Source organism: Lithobates pipiens, unplaced genomic scaffold (genome assembly GCF_037356315.1).
Source record: "Lithobates pipiens isolate NorthernLeopardFrog02 unplaced genomic scaffold, aLitPip1_a1.2 Scaffold_6, whole genome shotgun sequence".
Taxonomy (NCBI): domain Eukaryota; kingdom Metazoa; phylum Chordata; class Amphibia; order Anura; family Ranidae; genus Lithobates; species Lithobates pipiens.
In genome coordinates this window covers 9,394,807-9,420,615 of record NW_027507881.1, presented here as the reverse complement: position 1 = coordinate 9,420,615, position 25,809 = coordinate 9,394,807, and the positions used below count along the sequence as shown (strand labels likewise).

The window sequence follows — 25,809 nt, the reverse complement described above, 5'->3', positions numbered from 1 at the left end:
GTTCCACCCCCTACACACCTCCGAGCACCATTCCCTGGTTCCACCCCCTACCCACCTCTGAGTACCATCCCTTGGTTCCATTCCCTACCCTCCTCCGATCACCATTCTTTGGTTCCACCTCCGAGCACCATTCTTTGGTTCCACTTTCTACCCACCTCTGAGCACCGTTCTTTGGTTTCACCCCCTACCCACCTCTCAGTAATGGACACAGAACCAAGCATCAATTTGTGGTGCTAAGTAATTTGTATGTCATTTGTTAATGATAAAAAGTAAAATAGATCCCCTGTAGCCAGCAACAATGGAGCATCCCCAGCAACAATAGACCTCTCCCTCAACAGTAGATGTCTTCCAGAAACTATGGTTTCCCAGTAGTATAAGAGCGCCCCCCCCCCCCCCAGCAACAATAGATCCTGCACCAGCCACAACTGACCTCACCAGCAACAATAGACTCTCCCATGTAAAAAATAGGTCTCCTCCAGCATCAATAGATCCCCCAGCAGCCAGCATCGATAGACCCTCCAGTAAACCCCCGCACTCCTTGCCATTACACACATTCAGAGCTGGAGGTGCGGGAACTGCGTCCCCCCGCGTTCCTGCTGAAAAAAAGCCCTGGGTGTACACAAGCATTTTAGGAGAAAGCTGCATACATACTATGAGATATAAACATAGTCATAGAAACAGCGCAACATGTTTTTTGGATTATGTCCAACACTATATATATATATATGCATGATTAGAATTTCACATATACACAATATTGTCAAAAGTATTGGGACACCCGTCTTTTCACCCACATGAACTTTAATGGCATCCCAGTTTAAAGCCTCATACACACGATCGGATTTTCCACAGACAAATCCTCGGCCTTTTGTCCGAAGGGCGTTGGCCAGGAACTTGTCTTGCATACAGACATTGTAACGTCACATATGGCGACCCATCACATTTGGCTAACCGCTGGACTGCGCATGCGCAACGCCGCCAAATGCGTTCCAACACTGTTGTACCACAGGGTTGTACCGATTCGCTCGCCGTGCTTCGGGCACAGCCTAGCTTCACTCGGCAAATTTTTAATGTAACTCTATGTCCACTTGGAGGGTGGGGCTTGAACCTGGACTCAAAATGGTGGCCACAAAATTCTGAGATCAGTGTTCGCCACAGTGTTGGAATGCATATGGTGGCGTCGCGCATGCACAGTCCAGCGGTTACCCAAATGTGATGGGTGCCCATATGTGACGCTACACTGGCAAGGGATTGCACATCTAGAGAGTGACATTGTTGCCCATTCTTCTTTGCAAAATAGCCCAAGCTCTGTCAGATTGGATGGAGAGCGTCTGTGAACAGCAGTTTCCAAGTCTTGCCACAGATTCTCAATTGGATTTAGGTCTGGACTTTAACTGGGCCATTCTAATGCCCCGTACACACGATCAGATTTTCCGACAACAAAATCCATGTTTTTTTTTCAACGGATGTTGGCTCAAACATGTCTTGCATACACACGGTCACTAAAAGCTTATGGGAAATTCCGAACGTCGAGAACGCGGTGACGTACAACATGTACAACGAGCCAAGAAAAATGAAGTTCAATAGCCAGTGCGGCTCCTTCTGCTTGAATCCTAGCATGCGTGGAAATTGTGTCGGAATTGTGTACACACGATCGGACTTTACGACAACGGATTTTGTTGTCGGAAAATTTGAGATCCAGATCTCAAATTTTGTGTGTCAGAAATTTCGATGTAAAATGTCCGATGGAGCCTACACACGGTCGGAATTTATGACAACAAGCTCGCATCGAACATTTTCCATCGGAAAAGCCTATCGTGTGTACGGGGGGCATAAAGCCTCATACACATGATCGGATTGTTGGCCAACAAAACCGTGGATTTTTGTCCGAAGGGCGTTGGCCCAAATTTGTCTTGCATACACACGGCCACACAATTGTTGGCCAACAAACACAAATGTAGTGACGTACTACGCGGTTTTTCAGCTCTTTAGCGCCACCCTTTTGGCTCCTCCTGCTAATTTCGTGTTAGTAGAAGTTTGGTGTGTGTTGATTCGCGCTTTTCATTTTTGCGCTTTTCATTTCACGCTTTTCGCTTTGCGCTTTTCAGTTCGTTTTTGAACGGCCGTTCGTCAACCAGACATGTTGCGGAATCGGAGAAGATAACATGTTATTTATTATTGGCCTTGGAGCTATTGCTTTGACCGAAGTCCAGTCCAGGAACAGGAGGATTTCTTGGACCAAAAATTGGTTGCTTTATTAATCGTGAGCGATTATGTCACATGCCTTTGCTGCGGGAGCTTCAGGAGAATAATCCGGATGATTTTCGGAATTATCTCGGGATGACGGACCCCTGCTTTCACCAACTCTTGGCATTGGTGACCCCCTATATTAAGAAGCAGGACACATGCATGAGGCTTTTATTTTATTTTTTGGTTGAATAATAATTGATTTGGTATATTTTCTATATTTTTGGATGCATAGAATGCACATTTTGCTTAAGTTCTATTGGCAGATAGCATGTCTAATTTTATTTGTTTTCTTTTTAATAAATAAAAAAATAAATAAAAAAATAATAAAAAAATTGTGTAGAATAATACTTGGCTATGTGTTTTACTTCAAATGACAGTTTGGGAGTAGCAGTTACATATAAAAAAAATACAATGTAAAAGTGACAAGGGACACCAACATAATTGTATCTTTGATCTTAAAAACTACAGGATAATGGTGTTGTGGTAACTTACCCAAATAAAAAATAAAAAATAACATCCATAATAATATTATTCCTGATATCACTAGAAAAAAAAAAGCCTTTGCCTTGCCCATGTGACAGAAGGCGCCGCTATACAGCAAGCATTGTCTCTGCTTCCTCTAGCACTGGCTCCAGTGCTGCACCTCTAATTACACTACCGGTCGGACTGAGTTAGTTACATGCTGCAGCCTGCAGAGCATGCAACCCAGGAGATAAAGCAGCAGCCTGGGCACCCCCTAGGCAGCAGTGCACCCTAGGCGGCTGCCTAGTTTGCCTAGTGGTATCGCCCGGCCCTTCTCCTCTCTGTGCTATGAAATGTTAAAGACAGAGAGGAGAGGAGACAGCAGTAGGGGGTCCCGGGAGCTGCCATAGGCGAACATACCTAACTGGAAATCTAGTCCTGGAATGAGTCTAATATATGCATTGCTACTGTATTCATTGCTTTTCAATGGTGTTTATTAATTGCAATAGAAGCCGTAGTAATTATTCAAAGCTTGTATCCAATGCAGCACATCAATTATCCAACCATGACCAACACAATACTAAAAGGCCGTGTGATATGCATATATTGTGATCAGACGTACCCGCATTCCGCCAACCGATAAAAAGACCAACACTTTACAATAAAGCTCAATCTACAGTCACACATTACTTAACCACTTAAGGACCAGCCTCGTTTTGAGATTTTGGTGTTTACATCTTTAAAACTGTTTTTTTTTTTTGCTAGAAAATTAATTAGAACCCCCAAACATTATATATTGTTTTTTTTTTCTAACACATACTTTTTTTCACACCGTATTTGTACAGCGGTCTTACAAGCGCACTTTTTTGGGGAAAAAATAAATCACTTTTTTTAATAAAAAAAATGTAAGACCGCAGTAAAATTAGCCCAATTGTTTTTCTATACTGTAAAAGATAATGTTACGCCAAGTAAATTGATACCCAGCATGTCACACTTCAAAATTCCGCCCGCTCATGGAATGGCGACAAATGTTTACCCTTACAAATCTCCATAGGTGACGTTTAAAAAATTCTACAGGTTGTATATTTTCCATTACAGATGAGGTCTAGGGCTAGAATTATTGCTCTCGCTCTACCTATCGCGGCGATACCTCACATGTGTGGTTCGAACACCGTTTTCATATGCGGGTGCAACTCACGTACGCGTTCGCTTCTGCGCGCGGGCTCGGCGGGACACATTTAAAGTTTTTTTTTTTATTACTATTATTTCTTTTACCTTTTATTTTTTATTTTTACACTGTTTAAAAAACAATTATCACTTTCATTCCTATTACAAGGAATGTACACATCCCTTGTAATAGAAAAAAAACATGACAGGTCCTCTTAAATATGAGATCTGGGGGTCAAAAAGTCCTCAGAACTCATATTTAGACTAAAATGCAAAAAAAATAAAAATATGTATTTTAAAAAAATCTTTTAAATCTTAAATATGAGATGTGGGGTCAAGAAGTCCTCAGATCTCATATTTAGACTAAAATGCAATAAAAAAAAAATTTTAATTTAAAAAAATCATTTAAATCTTAAATATGAGACGTGGGGTCAAAAAGTCCTCAGATCTCATATTTAGACTAAAATGCAATAAAAAAAAAAAGAAAATTGTAATTTAAAAAAATCATTAAAAAAAATTGGCCGTTTAAGAGCTGTGGGTGTCACTTCAGCCCAGCAATTGTATGGAGATGGGGGGCTCTCTCCTGCCACCAATAAAAGTGATCTTGCGGTAAATCCGCCACAGGGACCACTTCTATCTTGTAGCGGACTGCCCGCTGAAGAAGGGGATACCGGGGTTATGGTAGCTAGCTGCTGCCATAACAACGATATTCCTCTTCAAACAGCCGCCGTAAAACTGCGGCGGGCGGTCCGTAAGTGGTTAAAGCACAACCTCACCCATAAAAATATATTTCGCTTTCCTCATTCCTCCACTCTCCCTCTTAAAGAATGAAGTGTAGATATGGGCAATTCACTTAGATCCGAATTCGTTTTTTTTTAAACTAATTTTGAAAAATTCTTTAATTCGGAAATACCTGAATTAACGAAAAACCTACATAACAAATTTTTCTCAATATTCATAAATTCAAATATTTGAAAATTTATAAATTTGAACATTCGGAAATTCAAATAATTCGTAAATTTGGAAATTCAAAATACGATAATCCGACATTTCAGAAATTCGGAAATCCGAAAAATTTGAAGATCCGAAAAAAGGAACAGAGAATTTAAAAGAGCGAAAACCTGAAAATTCGAAAACCTGAAAATTCGAAAATCTGAAATAACTAACTAACTAATAATAACAGCTATTACTATTAAGTTATAGGTATTGGAATTTCCTTTCAAATTTGTCTGTTAGTGAACGTAATGAATACGAACTTATCCGAACTTACAAATTATCTGAAATAACGAATAAACAAATGGAATGGAATGAATAAATAATAATAATAAAAAGTTTTTAATTATTATTATTATTGTTATTTATTATTATAAACAAATAAATAAGAAGGTGATGCTGACATGGAAGATTTGATTCATCAGGCGAAAGACACGCCTTCTAAATATGTTCAGACCTGGTCTTGTTGGAAGCATTTTATCACCACACCTAAATACTGAGCGTTCCTTACCTGATGTGTTAACTTTATCGCCACATTTCCTTTACTCACTGTATCACCTGGCATAACCGGTCTCATCATCTCACTTACTTCACAGATACACTTACGGTATTATCTTCTCTGCACGCTAATTCCCAGCTCACAGGGATCCCTTCTATGACGCCAGAGACCTCTCTCATTGCTTAGATCCTCTTTTCCCTTGGTGACACCATAACTAACTAACTAGATGAAGTTCTTATGGGCTCTATACATAGCACTCCTGCCCTTCATTTGTTACCCCTTTTTCCCCGTTACCCTTAACTGACCTCCCTTTATAGTCCTGATTGATGCCTTTGAAATATGTATTATATGTTTTTTTTTTGGGGAATAGCGGCTGGTTCCGCTAACACCAGATATGGTGTGTTTGTTTAGACACATTAACAAATATTTTTAACATTTACCGGTTCCTTCCTGTTAATTTGGTGCACGGGGTATTGCCATACTTCTGGAAACTATTCCTCTCCTCCGTCCTGTCGAAGTCTGATCCCAGTTGGGGCGACTGGTCACCGAGGTCTCATATTTACTTTCTCGCTTTTATGGAGTATGGTACATACCTAGGGCACTAATACTTCACTCTCCATACCCAGCCTCAATTCCATGTAATGTCCGAGTACGATTTTACACTGATCATATCTCAATGTTGTAATAGATCTTAGATTATTTGTTTAACCAACAAGTTATCTACCAGACGAAATTTCCCGACTAAAATTACTCTGCATGTACTTAAATGGAGATGTTCTTTTATAATTCATGTACTTATTATATTGCATTTTACAGTTCCTGTTTTTGTTCATTTGTAAAACTTCAATAAAAACTTTGAAAAAAAAAAAAAATAATAAGGTGAATATAGCTCTGCCCATCCAAATAACCCGAGAATATCACCTTGTAGCGCTAAATTAGTGTAAAAATAATCACATTAAAGTTACCCCTCAAACAAAAGTTTGTGTTTCTCACAAAAGCATATCTCAAACCAAATATAAGAAAATATATATATATTTGTGAAAAAACTTAATGTGATAATCTTAAAATAATATGCAAGTGTTCATATCCTTTAGAACAAAACCAATAGTCCATAAGAAAAGTTAAATCCTTTTCGTGTGCAAATCTTATCAGTGTCCATATAATACTGGTATAGCCTTCACCATACACCCTCAGTGTCCGTGACCCCCCTCGTTGGAACACTCACCAGCTGCGGTGCCCAGCACTCTCGTGTCAGGCTAGATGTGCGTTTAGATCACTCAAACGATGGCAGCAGATATTCAGCACTCAATGTATATTCTCCTTTAAGGCTTCAATAGAGCTACCCCTCAAAGCACCTCAGAAAGAAGAACAAAGACCTCCCATAGTGCAACACTGTAAAAACTCTTTAATTCCAAAATTAAAATCCACTCATTGATGCACTCACATGTAAACAGCGTGAACGAAAGCACTTCAAAATCACTCCACTCCTCAGTAACAGCGCACTCTACTCCAAGGCATTGGTGGTCACAGTGGATACTGGTTAGATTAGTAGCACAAATACTGTCTCTCACCCTTCCTTCTGCTGTTTGGTACCTCACAGCGGAGCTCACAGTTCAAACACAGCGCCACCCTCTCCCAGTTCTGTTCCTCGTATTAGACACCTCCTTCCGCCTCGGTTGCAGTGCTCAGTGTATCAAAGATAGTTGCCAGATAGCCACTCCCCCGACATGTTTCGTCATAGGACTTACTCATGGTATTGGCTATCTGGCTCCCAGTTCCACCTTTTATTCAAATAGCAACTATCCCATAATAACAAACACCCTAACCCCGCCTCTGCCTCCACAGGCTCTGTAAACAGCCTGGGTCTTCTCATTGGTCACTCAGTATAACTTTGCGCAGCCCCCCTCTGTGTAGGCCCTCCTTCTAGATGTGTCCATCCGACAGAGCGGCAGGATGAACAGGAGCTCACAGCTGATCAGCTGTTTCCACTCCCGCACGTCGCCGCTCGGCCGCACATGCGCAGACAGTCACAATCTCCCATTCACAGATGTCAGCGTTCGCCATCCACCGCACGGCCCACACCCCCCATTCGCGCATGCGCCATCCCCTTCACCGCGTTCCTTAGACTAAACGCGACACATAGGAGCTCCCACTAGACAGTCTCCTCGTCAGCACGAGCCACCTCGGTCGCGCATGCGCGGTTCCATGTTGGCCGTCAGACCTGGATGGTAGCTCCAGCATCCATGTCCTGACTTCCATTCAATCGCTTGACGCGAATACATCAGTGGACAGACCCTCACCTCCCCTAAAAACCTCTCCACAGACAATAACATAGCCCCTAGATACAGCATGCATCCGGGTCATATGTAGAGTAATACTCTAAACAGCAAATAAGTGGAGTCTCTTGTCCCCATCTATTTAAGCTAGGTAGCGCATCCCTGTGTCACCAATGCCTTAAAGTTTACAAAAGCATATTTGACTCGAGGTACATGAACCTGGTGATACATCTCTACATCCCAGGAATCCATTCCTCTTAATTCACAATAAAACTTCTCAAAATATATAAATCAAAACATAAAAATACACTAAAATAAAAGCTATAAAATATAGTAAAAAATAATAATATATAAAAAAATATATTAGAAAAGTGATGTATAGACATGTGCGTTTGTGTCAATATATATAGCCGCAATCCTATATTCACTCGAGTAACACAACATACCCTATATAAAAACTACAGGACCCTCCTCTACTTGTTTGTTTTCAGGAGTCATTTCATTTTTTGGAACAGATGAATAAATATTGGGGTTAAATATTCTAAAAATTATTCTAAATTCTAAAGCCCTCCCCCCTCTTTTGGTTGCTATACCAACTAATCCCTCTCTCTAGGCCCCCATTTTTTAAAACATATAAGTCACAAAAAATAGGGACATTCTTGCCATAGGTCTCATATGGATAATCCACCCTATATTCCCAGTGGCTCTACCAACTCCTAGGGTATCAGGAATTGTTAATAAAGCAATTAACATCTAATTCAATGTTCATTCCCCTCGGCGTCAAACTTTTCATCAGAAAAATCCATTTAGTTTCCATCTGGGATAAATCCCTCACCCGATTTGAGCCCCTCCATGAGGGGTGAACATGATCAATACCACAGAATTGTAGGAGACTAGGGTCTTGTTGATGACATTCCTTAAAATGTAAAGATACACTGTGATACTGGTATCCCTTTCGAATGTTAGCTAGATGTTCAGAGATCCTTATCCTCAATAGCCTCTTAGTACGACCCACATAAAGCAAATTACAGGGACACCATAATAGATATACCACATATGACATATTACATGTCATAAATTCCTTTATATGGAAAATTTCCCCCACTCTGTTGGTTACCGAGGTGACACCCCTATTAAGCCGTCGGACGGTTTTACAGCAAGTGCATCTTCTACACGCGTAAAACCCCTTCAAATCTCCAGAAATGGTCTGTCTCACCGGGGGATCAATTATCTTCCTAACAATCCTGTCCCCAATACTCGGTGCCCGTCTATAGATAAATTTGGGGCTACTCGGCATAGATGGTCCCAGGTGCTTGTCTCTCCCTAAAATATGCCAGTGTTTCGCAAAGATTTGTTCAATCTCCCTGTATTGGTGATGGTATCCTGATAGGAATTTAAATTGATATTGGCTCTCATCCCTCCCCTTATTACGTCCCTGCAGGCAAGACTCCCTAGGCATATTGCCCACCTCTTCAATGGTGGTATCCAGCCCAGTCACATCATACCCCTTCTGTATAAACCTATTTCTCAAAACCTTGGACTGGGTCGCATAGTCCTCATCCGTAGTGCAATTCCGACAAACCCTTAAAAACTGCCCTTTCGGGATGTTTTTGATCCAAGACGGGTGGTGTCCACTACTTGTGGACAGATAGCTATTCCGGTCCATGGCTTTGAAAAATACAGTTGTCTTCAACTGACACCCCTTCCTTTCTATAATAAGGTCCAAAAAGTTTACACTCTTAGAACTGATATTGAAGTCCAACCTAATATTACTGGTATTGGAGTTCAATCTCTCCATGAACTCCCTAGCTGATTGTTCAGTACCAACCCAAATAAAAAACAAGTCATCAATAAATCTACGATTAAAAATTAACTGTTGAGGGTTATGCAAAAAGACATACCTATCCTCCCACTCCGCCATGAATAGGTTGGCGAGGCTCGGAGCATACTTTGCCCCCATCGCCACGCCAACACATTGGGAATAGAACATCCCTCCATACCAGAAGTAGTTGTGGGCCATGCAGAACTCTAAGGCATGGCCCACAAATACCTTCTGGGCATGGGGGATATCCTCCCTCTTACTCATGGCCCAATTCAGGGATAACAGGGCATCCTGATGTTGAATGATGGTATATAAGCTAGACATGGACTATTGGTTTTGTTCTAAAGGATATGAACACTTGCATATTATTATTTTAAGATTATCACATTAAGTTTTTTCACAAATATATATATATTTTCTTATATTTGGTTTGAGATATGCTTTCGTGAGAAACACAAACTTTTGTTTGAGGGGTAACTTTAATGTGATTATTTTTACACAAATTTAGCGCTACAAGGTGATATTCTATGGTTATTTGGATGGGCAGAACTATATTCACCTTCTTATTTATTTATTCATATATTTAAGTAGCAGCTGGGGGAGGGGTTGTGTTGGCGCGGTGATGATACACTTAGGTGGCGATATTTGAGGTGTGTATCAAGTTTTATATTTATATTATTATAAACAGCCAAATTTTAAAGGAAATTCCAACATCTATAATTTAATAGTTATTATTAGTTAGTTATTATTTCAAATTTTTGTTCATTCGAACCGCCAGATTTTCTTTATTTCAAATTTCTGTATATTCGAATTTACGGATTTTCAAATGTTTGAATTTAGGAATTTTCAAATTGACAAATTTCTGAATTTAGGAATTTTTGAATTTACGAATTTTCTAATTTTATGAATTTTCTCATTTTTGGATTTTCTAATTTAGGAATGTTTTAATTTTCTAATTTACGAATTTTTGAAATTTTCTTTAGGATATAGAGGAGTCCTGCAGCACATCTGCTCATGCTCAGGGTGTTCCTGCACATGTGCAAAAAAAAAACCCTGATGGATGGAGGAGACTCTAAAGGGGACTCTGATGTAAGGGAAGGACTCTTACTTAAGAATGATATTATGCTAATTACAAAAACAATTCAAGTAAAACATAATCATTCATTTCAATTTTATTTATTAATTTAATTAATTTTTTTTTTTTTTTTTTTATTCAGCCTGTGAATAATTGTAAAATATACAATGTGGTCTCCATCCCAAACAAATTTGAAGACACCTGACAGAAATCATAGCGTTCCTTCAGGTGGCTACTACCCAATGAAGGTGAGATGTAGGTGGACCTTGTTATGGTCTCAGGCTCACCTCTCTGACAGCGTCAAGGAGGACTCTTAGCGGTGAATTCTAGGAGGAGTATAGAGAAGCGCCCAGTATAAAATTTCATATTACTTGAGAGTCTATTTTAAATGTTTATTGATGAAAGATAACAGGTAAATCCAATGCATTTCAGAAGAAAATGTCCGCCCCCTTCCTCGGGAGTTAGAATAAAGGGTGTAATTGGTATGCCACCAGTCTGCAATCATGAGAAGATCTGACACCTTGAAATGAGCCTCATTCCAAGTCTCATCACTCCAATTACATCCAATATTCCAGCCCTGAGGAAGGTGGAGGCACTTCCCCCGAAACGCATTGGCCTTACATTTTGTCTCCGATCAATGAAAATTTCAAACAGACTCTCGAGTGATATGAACTTTTATACTGGGCGTTTCTCTATACTCATCCCAAAGCTTATCATAAAGGTTTTCAATGGCTACCGAGTTCATTTTAGGATTTACTGATTTCATATTATCATATAGAGAGCTGCATTCCATACCTTCTCCCAATGTTCTCTGCACCACGGTGGTGGACGCCTTGCTGGCTCCTCTTGAGGTATACGCTTTAATATAGAAGCTGTAGGTTGTTGAAGGCTCCAGGTCTGTCACTATATGCTGAATAGTGTCTTTGCTTACAGCCTCTTGATATTCCATTTGAATGGGGTCTAGGGAAAAAAAAACACAAAAATCATAATGAGCGTTAGATGCATCCTGTGATGATGTGTAGCCAAGTGCTGCTGGTCTGAGAAGCGCTCAGGCTCCCTCCACCACCTGTGGCTGTGTTGTTTGGGAGTGAGTTGAGTTTCAGTGCCACCGCTCTTTCTACACAGAAGATACAGTGGACTGGTGTGTTTTTGCTCCCTCCTCCCCTCTTCCTCCCTGTGCTGGGACCAGAGCTGGAGAGTCTTTCCCTGTGCTGGGACCAGAGCTGGAAAGACTTTCCTTGTGCTGGGACCAAAGCTGGAGAGACTTTCCCTGTGCTGGGACCAGAGCTGGAGAGACTTTCCCTGTGCTGGGACCAGAGCTGGAGAGACTTTCCCTGTGCTGGGACCAGAGCTGGAGAGACTTTCCCTGTGCTGGGACCAGAGCTGGAGAGTCTTTCCCTGTGCTGGGACCAGAGCTGGAGAGACTTTCCCTGTTCTGGGACCAGAGCTGGAGAGTCTTTCCCTGTTCTGGGACCAGAGCTGGAGAGTCTTTCCCTGTGCTGGGACCAAAGCTGGAGAGACTTTCCCTGTGCTGGGACCAAAGCTGGAGAGACTTTCCCTGTGCTGGGACCAAAGCTGGAGAGACTTTCCCTGTGCTGGGACCAGAGCTGGAGAGACTTTCCCTGTGCTGGGACCAAAGCTGGAGAGTCTTTCCCTGTGCTGGGACCAGAGCTGGAGAGTTTTTCCCTGTGCTGGGACCAGAGCTGGAGAGTCTTTCCCTGTGCTGGGACCAGAGCTGGAGGGTCTTTCCCTGTGCTGGGACCAAAGCTGGAGAGACTTTCCCTGTGCTGGGACCAGAGCTGGAGAGACTTTCCCTGTGCTGGGACCAGAGCTGGAGAGTCTTTCCCTGTGCTGGGACCAGAGCTGGAGAGTTTTTCCCTGTGCTGGGACCAGAGCTGGAGAGTCTTTCCCTGTGCTGGGACCAGAGCTGGAGGGTCTTTCCCTGTGCTGGGACCAAAGCTGGAGAGACTTTCCCTGTGGTGGGACCAGAGCTGGAGAGTCTTTCCCTGTTCTGGGACCAGAGCTGAAGAGTCTTTCCCTGTGCTGAGACCAGAGCTGGTGAGTCTTTCCCTGTGCTGGGACCAGAGCTGGAGAGTCTTTCCCTGTGGTGGGACCAGAGCTGGAGAGTCTTTCCCTGTGCTGGGACAAGAGCTGGAGAGTCTTTCCCTGTGCTGGGACCAGAGCTGGAGAGACTTTCCCTGTGCTGGGACCAGAGCTGGAGAGTCTTTCCCTGTGCTGGGACCAGAGCTGGAGAGTCTTTCCCTGTGCTGGGACCAGAGCTGGAGAGACTTTCCCTGTGCTGGGACCAGAGCTGGAGAGTCTTTCCCTGTGCTGGGACCAGAGCTGGAGAGTCTTTCCCTGTGCTGGGACCAGAGCTGGAGAGACTTTCCCATTTGGTGGGACCAGAGCTGGAGAGACTTTCCCATTTGGTGGGACCAGAGCTGGAGAAACTGCCACTTTTGCTGGACAGTTTGGTCTGTTATAGAAAGCTGAAAAACAGACTTAATGGTCAGATCACGAGGTGAAATAAAGGAAAAAACAGGCCAACAAAAAGGAAACAAATGCAGCCACTAAATCTAAGCTTTGGGGTTACCACTTAACCACTTAGCGCAATTCGCCATCATTGTACGTCAGTATTTTGATGCCAAATACCGTTGGTATGGCATCAGCTAGCTGCCCTAACCCCGGTATTGTCAAAAAACGGCAAGCGGCTGGCTTTCAGATAAAAGTGGTCTCTGTGGTTTGTAGCGAGATAACTTTTATTGGTTGGTGGAAGAGGGCCCCCCCCCCCTCTTCGCCGTGTTCCGGTCATCTCCACCGCTCCACTACCGGAGCCGTCGGTTGCGGTGGAGACGATCAGGTCCTTTCCTCTGAGAGACATGGAGCCGAGTGAGCGAAAGATGGCCCCCACTTGGCTCCATAACATTGAGGTGAAGTGACGTCAAACGTCATTTCTGCCCAATGGTCTTAAAGTGGAAATGTATTTTTTTTTTTTTTTTGCAAAAAAAAATACATTTTATTTTAGTTTTTTGTTTTTTTATTGCATTTTAGTGAGATCTGAGGTCTTTTTGACCCCGGATATCACATGTAAGAGGACGTTTTTCAAGCGCTTTAGCGTTAAAAAAAGCGCCTGTAAAGCGCTTGAAAGAAGCCTCATCTGCAGTCCCAATGTGAAAGCCCAATTGCTTTAAGAGCCCTTTCACAATGTCAGCGCCCGAAAAACGCTCGAAAAGCGCCGCTTAAACTAGCAGCGCTTTACCAACGTTTTTTCGAGCGTTATTGGGGCGCTTTTAATCCCTGCTAGTGGCCAAATAAAGGGTTAAAAGCGCCCACAAAACGCTGCTGCCAATAGCGTTTTTCAGGCGTTTTACAGGCGCTTCCCATTGATTTCAATGGGAAGGGGCGCTTTAGGAGCGTTGTATTCACCGCTCCAAAAGCGCTGCAAAGAAGCTGCTTGCAGGACTTTTTTTGACGCCCTGCCAGCGCAGCGCCTCGGTGTGAAAGCACTCCGGCTTTTACATTGGGATTGCAGTTGCAGCTTCTTTCAGGCGCTTTTTTTAACGCTAAAGCGCCTGAAAAACGCCCCAGTGTGAAAGGGATCTCGGTGTGAAAGCACTCGGGCTTTTACATTGGGATTGCAGTTGCGGCTTCTTTCAGGCGCTTTTTTTAACGCTAAAGCGCATGAAAAATGCCTGAAAAACGCCCCAGTGTGAAAGAGGTCTTTACTGTTGTCTTATTTATTTATTTTTTATTTTAAAAAAGTGTATTTTTTTGCGCTTGGAAGATCGCTGTGCAAATACGGTGTGACAGAAAGTATTGCAACTACCGCCATTTTATTCTCTAGGGTGTTAGAAAAAAAATATATAATGTTTGGGGGGTTCTAAGCCATTTTCTAGGAAAAAAAATGTTTTTAACTTGTAAACACCAAATCTCAGAAAGAGACTCGGTCCTCCAGTGGTTAAGGGTCAATGATTGTCGCCATTCCACAAGCAGGCGCAATTTTGAAGCGTGACATGTTGGGTATCAATTTGCTCGGCGTAACATTATCTTTCAGAAAATAAAAAATAAAAATTGGGCTAATTTTCCTTTTGTTCTTATTTTTTAACTCAAAAAGGTGTATTTTCCTCCCAAAATAATTGCACTTGTAAGACCGCTGCGCAAATACGGTGTGACATAAAGTATTGCAACGACCGCCATTTTATTCTTTAGGGTGTCTGAAAAAAATATATAATGTCTGGGGGTTCTAAGTAATTTTCTAGCAAAAAAAGATGTTTTTAACTTGTAAACACCAAATCTCAGAAAGACTCGGTCCTGAAGTGGTTAAGGGTAAAAGTTTGTCGCCATTCCATGAGCGGGCGCAATTTTAAAGCGTGACATGTTCAGTATCAATTTACTCGGCGAAAGATTATCTTTTACAGTCTAAAAAAAAAATTGGGCTAACTTGACTTTTTTTTCTTATTTTTTAAGTCAAAAAGGTGTATTTTTTGGGTCACTATTTTTCGCCATTCCACATGCGGGCGCAATTTTGAAGCGTGACATGTTGGGTATCAATTTACTCGGCGTAACATTATCTTTCACGATATAAAAAGAAGAAAATTGGGCTAACTTTACTTTTGTTCTTATTTTTTAAGTCAAAAAGGTGTTTTATACCCCCCAAAAATTGCGCTTGTAAGACCGCTGTGCAAATATGGTGTGACATAAAGTATTGCAACGACCGCCATTTTATTCTTTAGGGTATCTGAAAAAAATATATAATGTCTGGGGGTTTTAAGTAATTTTCTAGCAAAAGAAGATGTTTTTAACTTGTAAACACCAAATCTCAGAAAGAGACTCGGTCCTGAAGTGGTTAAGGGTAAAAGTTTGTCGCCATTCCACGAGCGGGCGCAATTTTGAAGCGTGACATGTTCAGTATCAATTTACTCGGCGAAAGATTATCTTTTACAGTCTAAAAAAAAAAATTGGGCTAACTTTACTTTTTTTCTTATTTTTTAAAGCGGAGGTCCACCCTAAAGTGGACCTTCCGCTCATCGGAACCCTCCCCCCTCCGGCGCCACAATTGGCACCTTTCAGGGGGGAGGGGGGTGCAGATACCTGTACAGTACAGGTATTCTGCACCCACTTCCGGGATAGCTCTCTGCGGAAAGGGGCGTAGATTACACCCCTTTCCGCAAGTGCCTGCCCCTTTCCGCAAGTGCCCCGCTGCCTGCTGGGAAACACACAGATCCCAGAGGCAGCGGGGACCGTCCTTATTGCGCAGCGCGGCTCGCGCATGCGCAGTAGGGAACCGGGAAATGAAGCCGAAAGGCTCCATTTCCTGATTCCCATACCCAAGATGGCGGCGGCAGCACCCGACAGACGATCTAGAGATCGGCTTCGGGTGCCGACATTGCGGGCGCGCTTTAAGTCAAAAAGGTGTATTTTTTGGGTCACTATTTGTCGCCATTCCACGAGCGGGCGCAATTTTGAAGTGTGATATGTTGGGTATCAATTTACTCGGCGTAACATTATCTTTCACAATATAAAAAGAAGAAAATTGGGCTAACTTTACTTTTGTTCTTATTTTTTAAGTCAAAAAGGTGTTTTATTTCCCCCCCCAAAAAAATGCACTTGTAAGACCGCTGCGCAAATACGGTGTGACATAAAGTATTGCAACGACCGCCGTTTTATTCTTTAGGGTGTCTGAAAAAAAATATAAACTCTTTAAGTAATTTTCTAGCAAAAAAAAAAAAAAAGGATTTGAACTTGTCAAAAAGGGTCTCGGACCTTAAGTGGTTCAAATAGTTCTGAATTATTACGACATTGAAGATTCGATCAGATTGCGCTGTAGCTGCCATTTACGCAGAAATCCAGATAATTCACTGTGAAAATTAGATTTGGATAGAACTGTACTGCTATCTAATTGCTAAGAACTTTTGATAGAGACCAGCATAAAACAGGTTAAATCCCATATTTTTTAGGGGACATCGTTAATGCAAATTGCGGTAATCTCTATGGTGATTAGTCCAATTACATGTAAATCAGCCCCATACATATGTATTAGGGAGCAGCATGGAGGCCATGCTCTTATGAACTGCATGAGTGGCGGTACAGCATGTTAACAGCGATTGATGACCTTCCATACACGGCTGGGGAAATGATTGGCAACCTCTAGAACAAACACTTGGGCTCGGATCACACAGACTTCGTTGCATAAAAACATTCGGCACTTATACTCCAGTTTTAAGAGGTTTTGTTGGATGTGGATGGCAACGATGGTCAAGGAGCTTGCAGCATTTGGTGAAGGACAAGTGTTGCCGGTCATGCTGGAGACACCACAAGGGGAAGCAAATGCCTTGCTCAACATCCCCTTTGCCCTAAAGCCATGAGGACACACAGGGGGTGGAGGTGTCTATTTAAAAAATTCAATGCGCAAATTTCGCAGCACTCATTCAGCCATCCGTGAGTAATCCCAGTAATGTGTCCGATAGGTATACTTCCAAAGACCATCAGCTCCATCTAATGACCACAAATGTGCCATTTTTCTAATTCGGTATTTTGGGAAAATACTGCCTTATAGCCACCAGATTTAGCTGATGATCATAGGAAAATTTGCATAGCACCAACAATTCGCCACCCCCAAACACACACAGACAGAAGAGGAGAGAGGGCTCGATCTGCACCTCTTCCTCTTCCTACCCCTCTGTGTCTGCTCACACTCCAATCCCCAGCACTGTGCCTCAGAAAAGAAAAGTGAGGTACGGGAATTTGAAGTTCAGCAGCCTCAGATACATTTGGATGAGAGGTGCTGACTGCCAAGGGGTGAGTGAGCTCACCATCCATCCCTGTCTGTCACTGAAGTCTCCCCCTTTCTCTCTCCTGCCTCTGTGTGAGTACACTAAGGCAAATCAGGGTTCTCAGAGCACCCCTTACATCAGAGTTCCCCTTTACACCAGAGTCCTCTCTGTACATCAGAGTTCTCATTGTTCCCCCCTTAAATCAAGGTTCTCAGAGGCATCCTGTCATGGTTATGCAATAGAGTTCGTCTGCTTACCTGTTTTCATGTGTTCATTTCTAGAGACCAGCCGACCCTCACCTGACTGCTTTTATAATCCATTATCTGGCATGGCTCCACCCTAGCTCCCATCAGAGAACTCTATATTAGCCTGTGCACTGCAAGCCAACCCTGCTGATCAACCTTTGTGTGTTAGCTTCCTGTTATCTACCATGTGCTCTGCTGTTGTTACGTTACTGACTTTGGCGTGTCCTTGACTATCCCTGTTTGCCTGTGATCCTGACCTTTTGGCGTGTCCCTGACTATTCCTGTCTGCTTGTGGCCCCGACCTTGGCTTGTCCCTCACTATCCCTATCCTCCTGTTGCCTACTGTGGGTGTGAGCTGGGGGACCCTGGGGGTCGCGACCTGGAGCCAGTTGCAGCCAAGTCCATCCTCACCACTAGAGGTTCTGGTGAACACCTGCTGGCTCTTAGACTCCACGCCCCAGGGAATTTTACACTCTAACCTCGGTGGGATCCATCTTGGTGTTCTGGCGGCCCTGCCTTCCTATCACCTTGACCCCCATCCGCAGCAGTCAGCCGTAGGGTCCACAACCTTGCGGTGCACTCCTGATCCCTACGGTGTGCATCTGTCACCTGGCCTCAAGGTGACCTGACACATCCCTTATGTTAGAGTCCACAGAGTTCTTCCTTATATCAGAGTCTGCAGTGTCCCCCCTTACAGTGTAAGGGAACTCTATTGCCCTGTACACACGGTCGGACATTCCGACGTCAAAATCCGTTGGATTTTTCCAACGGATTTTGGCCCAAACTTATCTTGCCTACACACGGTCGTACAAAGTTGTCGGAAAATCTGATCGTTCAGAACGCGGTGGCGTAGAACGCGTATGAAGGGACTATAAAGAGGGCAGTAGCCAATAGTTTTCGTCTCGTAATTTATTCTGAGCATGCGTGGCACTTTGTCCTTCGGAATTGTCTACACACACGATCGGAATTTAAGCGATCAGATTTTGTTGTCGGAAAATCCGATGGCAAAAGTCCACACAAGATCGGATTTTCCGACAAAACAAGATCCGATCACACATTTTCCCTTCGGAAAGTCCGGCCGTGTGTACAGGGCATATGAGTTCAGATGTAAAAGGGGAACTCTGTGGACTCTGATGTAAAGGGGGGACTCTTGCTATTAACTTCATAGGATTAGAAATGTTATTCAATAGCAAAATATATGTATAGTTTATGCTATAAAACAAAATTGCTGCGCTCCACGAAAGTGTTCGGGTTTGACTTGAAGAAAGGGTGGCAGCCCTAGCACCTGCCAAGCAGAAGGCCCAGCAGTACTGTCTTATTGCCGACACTCATGACTCTTGTGCAGTGCTGCCGGCTTCTACTTTTCTTTCCTTCCTTTGGCTGCACTGCAGAAGGATCGGTTCTGGTATCTGCGCCCCCCTTCCCCCTGCTGTCTGGGACCCCTGTGTGCCATTTTCCCTCCTCTCCCACTGGCAGCTGCTGAGGGCACACAGGAAGGTTATTTCAGGATGGTGAGCAGTGGAACCCACCACTCTAAATGAACACTGTGGGAGTGCAGACATTGCTCCTATGCCTCTATTCAATTGAGGTCTTTTTCGATGGGGGGTATAATTTCTGCCATTGCTGCAAAAGCATAGCATCACGGGCATGGCATTTTGGCAAAAATATAATTTGGCATACCTCCCAACATTTTTGAGATGGGAATGAGGGACGCCTACTAGCAAATGTATGTAGGCATAGGACACGCCCCCCCTGCCACACCCCCTTAAAGGAGAATTAACCAATAAAAAAAAAGTTAATTGAATCCACAAGGGACTTTTTATTACCACTACTATTCCTTTATATTGGCTTTTAAAATGTACAAATGCAGCAATTTATAACTTGGATGAGAGGTTTAGAAATTGGAAACACTTTTTGAAAGATTAAAAAGTGCATTTTATATACAACTATATAAATCAGACCAAAATGAGGGACAAATGAGGAGGAAAGAGGGACATTGCTCCAAATCAGGGACCGTCCATCAAAATCAGGGACAGTTGGGAGCTATGCATTTGATATTTTTGGAGGACGGGGACCCTGTCAGATAGAAATTACAAGCGGTCCGTACAGCCTATCAGCAGCCCTGAATGCAGCCAATAGAACTTTGTGACATTTCAATAAAGTTGACTCAAAAAATAAAATAAATAATGCAATGCAATGAAGTAGATAGGAGGGGTGATGACATCACCATTTTGACCATGACCTAGAACGCATTGTATTAACTAAATCAAATACAAGGAGTTCCGTGAATGGTGGTGGAGATGACCTCCCCTACTCTCTTCCTTTTGAGTACTGTAATCCATACCCCACCATTAGGTCAACACAATTGGCCTGCTCTGTTATAACATCTGGAAGGTCTGCTTTTGCGGCCTCATACAGCGGTACATACCTTCAGCTTTGCGGATGTGCACTACGTATCCAATAATTTCCTGGGTGTTTTCCAGGGGCTCACTCCAGGATACCTGGATGGAGGTGGATGATATGGTGGTGGCAGTGATGTCTTGAGGGGCCCCAGGCAGTCCTTCTGCCCATATTACAGAAAGCCGGGCGCTGGCTTGACTGGAACCTGCGCTATTCTGAGCAATACACTGGTAAATGGCCTCGTCCTCCTGGCTGATTCCGGAGATGGTTAAAGAGCTGCAAGTGAAAGAAAACGAACAAAGACTCATAAACTGAACTTTCACACACAAAGCCAATTATTACTGGTCACCTGCACATCAGTTGGGTAGTTGAATGTATTTACTGAGGAATCATCTGCATCCCTAATCTACTAACTGACATACAGTATGGGTATGAAAGTCAAACCACTTACGTAAACATACAAAAAAAAATAGATATTTCATATATTGAACTCATATTTCCATTTCCTCCAACCAGGGGCGTAACTATAGGGGGTGCAGCAGTTGCGACCGCAACCGGGCCCTGTGATGCAGGGGCCCATGCAGCCCCCTCTACATATGGCTGCTCTTTAGTTGTGCATTCCCCGCATGACCTGTGTCCTCAGCCGGCTCCTCAGAGTACCCCTTTCCTGCTCCATGCATTGCCGCTCAGTCCGATGTCTGTTCTCCCCAGCCAGAGTCCCACCCACTCCGAGTCCGGCCCACACTGCACTGCATAATTCTCCCTGGTAAACAAACTTTAAGCACACAGATGCAGTGCAGCCCTATGAGAGCCGGCTCCCCAGAGGACACTGCAGGCTTGTCTGCCAGCCCCCCCTCCTCCCCCGTCATACACAGATGATGAAAGGTCTTTCTGGGAGATATGCTGATCGCCCGTCCAGCACACTGGATGGAGCCCAGGTCAACATGGATGAGTGCACGGCCTATAGCTTGATCATGGTGAGTGAAAGGACCCCATCCCCCACACACCATTACATACCCCCTCCATCTCCCCCTGGGGACAGGGACCCCTTCTCACGTGGGGACAGGGACCCCCACCTCCCCTGGGGACAGGGACCCCTTCTCACCTGGGGGCAGTAACTTCATCTGCCCTGGAGAAAAGGACCTCATCTCTTCTGGGGACCCCATCCTGCCTAGGGACAGTCCCCCAATGGGGCACCTAAAAAAAATAAAAATAAAACTACTGATACCAGTGGTGGAACTACAGGGCTCACAAAGGTCATACCTGTGACCACGCCCTGGAGTTCCACCGCTGGACTCGGAGGGAAGGGCCCTGGCTGGGGTTCAGGGGGGCCCTTCATGGTTTCTTGCATTGGGGCCCTGAAGGTTCTAGTTACGCCACTGCCTCCAACCCCCCCATTCCTCCCCACTCCCCCCACCACCATCCCCCAATAGCACCCCCCCCCAAACTTCTCCATTCATGACTAATAGTACAACTTCATCTTTCCAAAATACGCCCCTTGTTAAGCAACAACACCACAAACTAATAATTCGCTCCCTTGTTATCACTTGCCTTGATCTACTGCATCTCCTTCCTTCCATGATGGCCAGCCTCTATACAGGTTATCTCTATTTCAGTCTATCATGAATTCTGCTGCCAGACTCATCCTCCACCCTACCAACCAGTGAGAATCTGCCATCCTTCTCTGCCAATCCCCCCACTGGTTTCAATCATCCGATCGCCCAATGAATAAAATAAAAAATATTAACAACAACATACAAAGTCATCCACAACACTGTCTTGAGCTACATCACCAATTTCATCTCAAAATATCACCTGCTTTGTGGCTCTTTTGTCACCTCCTCCCATGGTGGTCTCCAGGACTTCTCCAGAGCCTCTACTATTCTCTTGAACTTTATACCCCTACCTGCCCAGTTATCTCCTACTCCAGCGATTGCGAACCTTGGCACCCCAGATGTTTTGGAACTACATTTCCCATGATGCTCATGCACTCTGCAGTGTAGTGGAGCATCATGGGAAATGTAGTTCCAAAACATCTGGGGTGCCAAGGTTCACCATCATTGTCCTACTCTATCCTTCTTAAAGTGGAAGTAAGCCCATCGATTTAAACAGTTTCAAAAAACGGCATGCCGGGAATGCTAACTGCACATTGGCTGTGCTCTCAACCAAACTGTCAAACCACACAATGGCTGGTGTCATAACGGATCACATGTGCAGCACCGTGGCAGCTGAAGATTAAACAGAGGCAAAGATGGCAGCTTCCGTGGATGAAAACCATAGGGGAGTTTACTTCTACTTTAAGGAACTTGAAAGCTCATCTCTTTTGGGAAGCGTATCCCACCTGTTGTTGGCAGCTGAATCTTGCTTTCTCGAACAATTCTTCCCCACACAGTTATTACTTTTTGCATCACTTTCCCTTCCATTTAGATTGTAAGCTCCCATGAGCAAGGCCCTCGTAATGTCGCATACACCTGATCGGAATTCCGGCCAGAAAAAGACAGATGAGAGCTTTTCATCAGGAAATGCGACCGTGTGTATGCTCCATCGGAATTTAGCTGTCCCAATTTCCGCCAGCCAAAAATTGATAGCATGTTCTCAATTTTCCCGATGGAAAAACATTCTATCGGTAATTACGATCGTGTGTATGCAATTCCGACACTCCAAAAATCACGCATGCTCAGATTCAACTACGAGACAGAAGCTATTGGCTACTGGCTATTGAACTTCCTTTTTCTAGTCACGTTGTAGGTGTTGTACGTCACCGCGTTATAAATGATCGGAATTTGATGTGACCGTGTGTCGGCAAGACAGCTTGAGCCGAATTCCGTCGGAATTCTGTCAGGAAAACCATCAGAACTTTTTCCGACGAGAATTCCGATCGTGTGTACGTGGCATAACCCTCTTTTCTTGAAATGTATTATCACTGTACTGTCTCCCTTTATTTAGTAAAGCACTGTGCAAACAGCTGGAGCTATATAAATCCTTTATAATAATAATAATAATAATCATGGGAGGTGTTTGATTGTGTGGATACTACAACTGGAACCCTTTCATATAGTTTAGGGACTTGGTGTGGTTTCAGACAGGCACTGTCCTAAAATGTCTGTATATGAGGAAAAGGGCCTTCTGAAAACCATCAATAGTGTTTACCTAGCATATTCCCTTGCCCTATTACAATTAACATTGGGTTAGAAGTTAGAAGTCAGTTAGAAGTAGTGGAGAAAATAAAATATTTAGGAATATACATACAAAGTGATGCAAAAAGGTATATAAGTGATAATATCGCCCCCTTACTAGTTAAATTTAAAAATAAAATCGAAATCTGGAAGAAACTCCCTCTTTCGGTTGCAGGGAGATGCAATCTTATCAAAATGCTATGGATGCCACAGTTATTGTATCTGTTGCATAATGTGCCGTTATGGATAGATATAAAGTGGTTTAAAAAAATAGAAACACTATTTAGAGAACTCATATGGAGCGGAGGTACCTCAAGAATAGGCCTACAAATTCTGCAATTACCGACAAGGAAAGGAGGAATGGCAGTACCTCACCCAAGAAGCTACTTTTTAGCTGCACAATTGCAACATCTGGGGACGAGCAATGAGTTTAGTGGAGATATAAATAGGAAGTTAATGATTACTGGGACACCTCATAAAACCATAGTAGAGGCCTTGGAGGCAAACTCATTTCCCTATAGAACGCCCACAATAAAACTCGCTCTAAAAGTATGGAAGGCAGTAAAAGCGATAAAGGGTCTAGAAGGGATGACCAAAGAAACCCCATTATGGAATACCGTATATACTCGAGTATAAGCCGAGATTTTCAGCCTCTTTTTTGAGGCTGAAAGTGCCCCCTCGGCTTATACTCGAGTCACCGCTGTCTGACTGCTCGATCAGCGTATCGAGCAGACAGACGGCGGACATTAAAATTCAAAAGCCGCGCCTCCTTCTCCGCCTCCGCCTGTGATAGGCGGAACACTGAATTTCCCAGCAGCCTGTGTTCCGCCTATCACGGACATCCGCTCATTCTCATACTACGGACGAGTATGAGAGGATGTCCGTGATAGGCGGAACACAGGCTGCTGGGAAATTGAGTGTTCCGCCTATCACAGGCGGAGGCGGAGGCGCGGCTTTTGAATTGTAGAATGGCCGCCGAGAAGAGCGGCGATCCTGGAGCGGCGATCCATCGGCACGACACGGGACGGAGGAGGCACGGGACGGAGGAGGCACGGGACGGAGGAGGCACGGGACGGAGGAGGCTCGGGACGACGGCGGCTCGGGACGGAGGCTTGGGACACAGGTAGGCTGGACACACACACAAGGCTGCACGGACACACACACACACACACACACACACACACACACACACACACACACACACACACACAGGGATGGATGGATGGATGGATGGATACACACACACACACACACACACACACACACAGGGATGGATGGATGGATGAATACACACACACACACACACACACACAGGGATGGATGGATGGATGGATACACACACACAGGGATGGATGGACGGACACACACACAGGGATGGATGGATGGATGGATGGATGGACACACACACAGGGATGGATGGACGGACACACACACAGGGATGGACGGACACACAGGGATGGACAGCCATGTCTCACCCTCGGCTTATACACGAGTCAATAAGTTTTCCAGTTTTTTGGGGGTAAATTGGGGGCCTCGGCTTATATTCGGGTCGGCCTATACTCGAGTATATACGGTAATCTGAACCTACAGGAAATGGGAATGATAGAGAGGCACAAAGATTGGGAAAGTAGGGGGATTGACAGACTGGCCCAGTTGTATGAAGGAAGTATAATAAAAACATTTAATACACTGAGAATGGAATATGATCTACCAAAACACTCATTTTATAAATATTTACAAATCAGACACGCATTATCGAAACAATTTGGTACATCGGGGCCAGTGTGGAGCAAATCCCCCATCTATAATAGATTAAAATCTGAAGATAGTGCAAAAGGGTTTATAGCAGAAATGTATCCATATATTTGTGAAGGGAGCATAGAAACTCCAGATAAACTTAAAAGTAAAATAAAATGGGAGGAGGAAGTAGGAACATTCTCAGATGAGCAGTGGATGAGGATACTGGAGGGAGGACACTTGATATCTGTCTCACCAGCCCAGAGGGTGTCACATCTAATGCTGCTACATAGAGCCTATTATACACCGAAGAGGCTATACAGGTTTAGGCGAAGGGAAGATGATGGCTGCCCGAGATGTCAGGCGACAGGGGATCTGATGCACATGTTCTGGAGGTGCCCTAAACTGTTCCGTTACTGGTCAGAAGTTATTGCTGACTTGAATGAAACATTTGGAGTGTCGGTTGATGGGAACCCCAGAATGTGCCTATTGGGCCTGAATGAAGGAATAGGAGGGCCGGCCTGTATAAATAAAGCAGTAATGAGATGTATGTTCCAGGCAAGGAAGCTAATAGCGCAAAGGTGGCAGGCAAAAAACCCCCCATCGGTAGCGGAGTGGAGACAACTAATAACAGAGACGATCTGGAAGGAAAAAGTAGTATATGTAAGGAGAGGGAATTTTAGGGAATTTAATAAAATGTGGAAACCATGGTTAGACAAGTTGGGTTACACAGTATAAAGAACTGGAGAGAGTGACGTTTGGAGGGAAGAAGGAGAGAGAGAATATGTGGTATAGGTGATAAGAAGTTAGTGGTATAGAGAGTAACACGGTCATAGTTTGGGTATGAGGGGCCCACTGCTTCTTCCTGTTATGTACGTGAGGGGGGGGGGGGGGGGAGAGGGGGAGGGAAATGTTAATGTGGAAAACGGAGTGT

The 25,809-nt window shown here is 43.9% G+C and overlaps 1 protein-coding gene across 2 annotated transcripts in view; it reads right to left on the bottom strand.

The window, feature by feature from the left end:
* Nucleotides 1-25,809, bottom strand: part of LOC143958220 (immunoglobulin superfamily DCC subclass member 3-like) — a 319,528-nt gene that overhangs the window by 57,162 nt on the left and 236,557 nt on the right. For both annotated transcript variants that reach the window (XR_013270102.1, XM_077467717.1), the window contains exons 8-9: nt 19,991-20,238; nt 11,340-11,504 (exon numbers count right to left, since the gene is read on the bottom strand). Coding sequence is in view for 1 of the 2 variants with exons in the window: in XM_077467717.1 (XP_077323843.1) it covers nt 11,340-11,504; nt 19,991-20,238 (413 nt within the window). In the remaining variant the exon portion in view is untranslated. The remainder of the gene's footprint in view (nt 1-11,339; nt 11,505-19,990; nt 20,239-25,809) is intronic.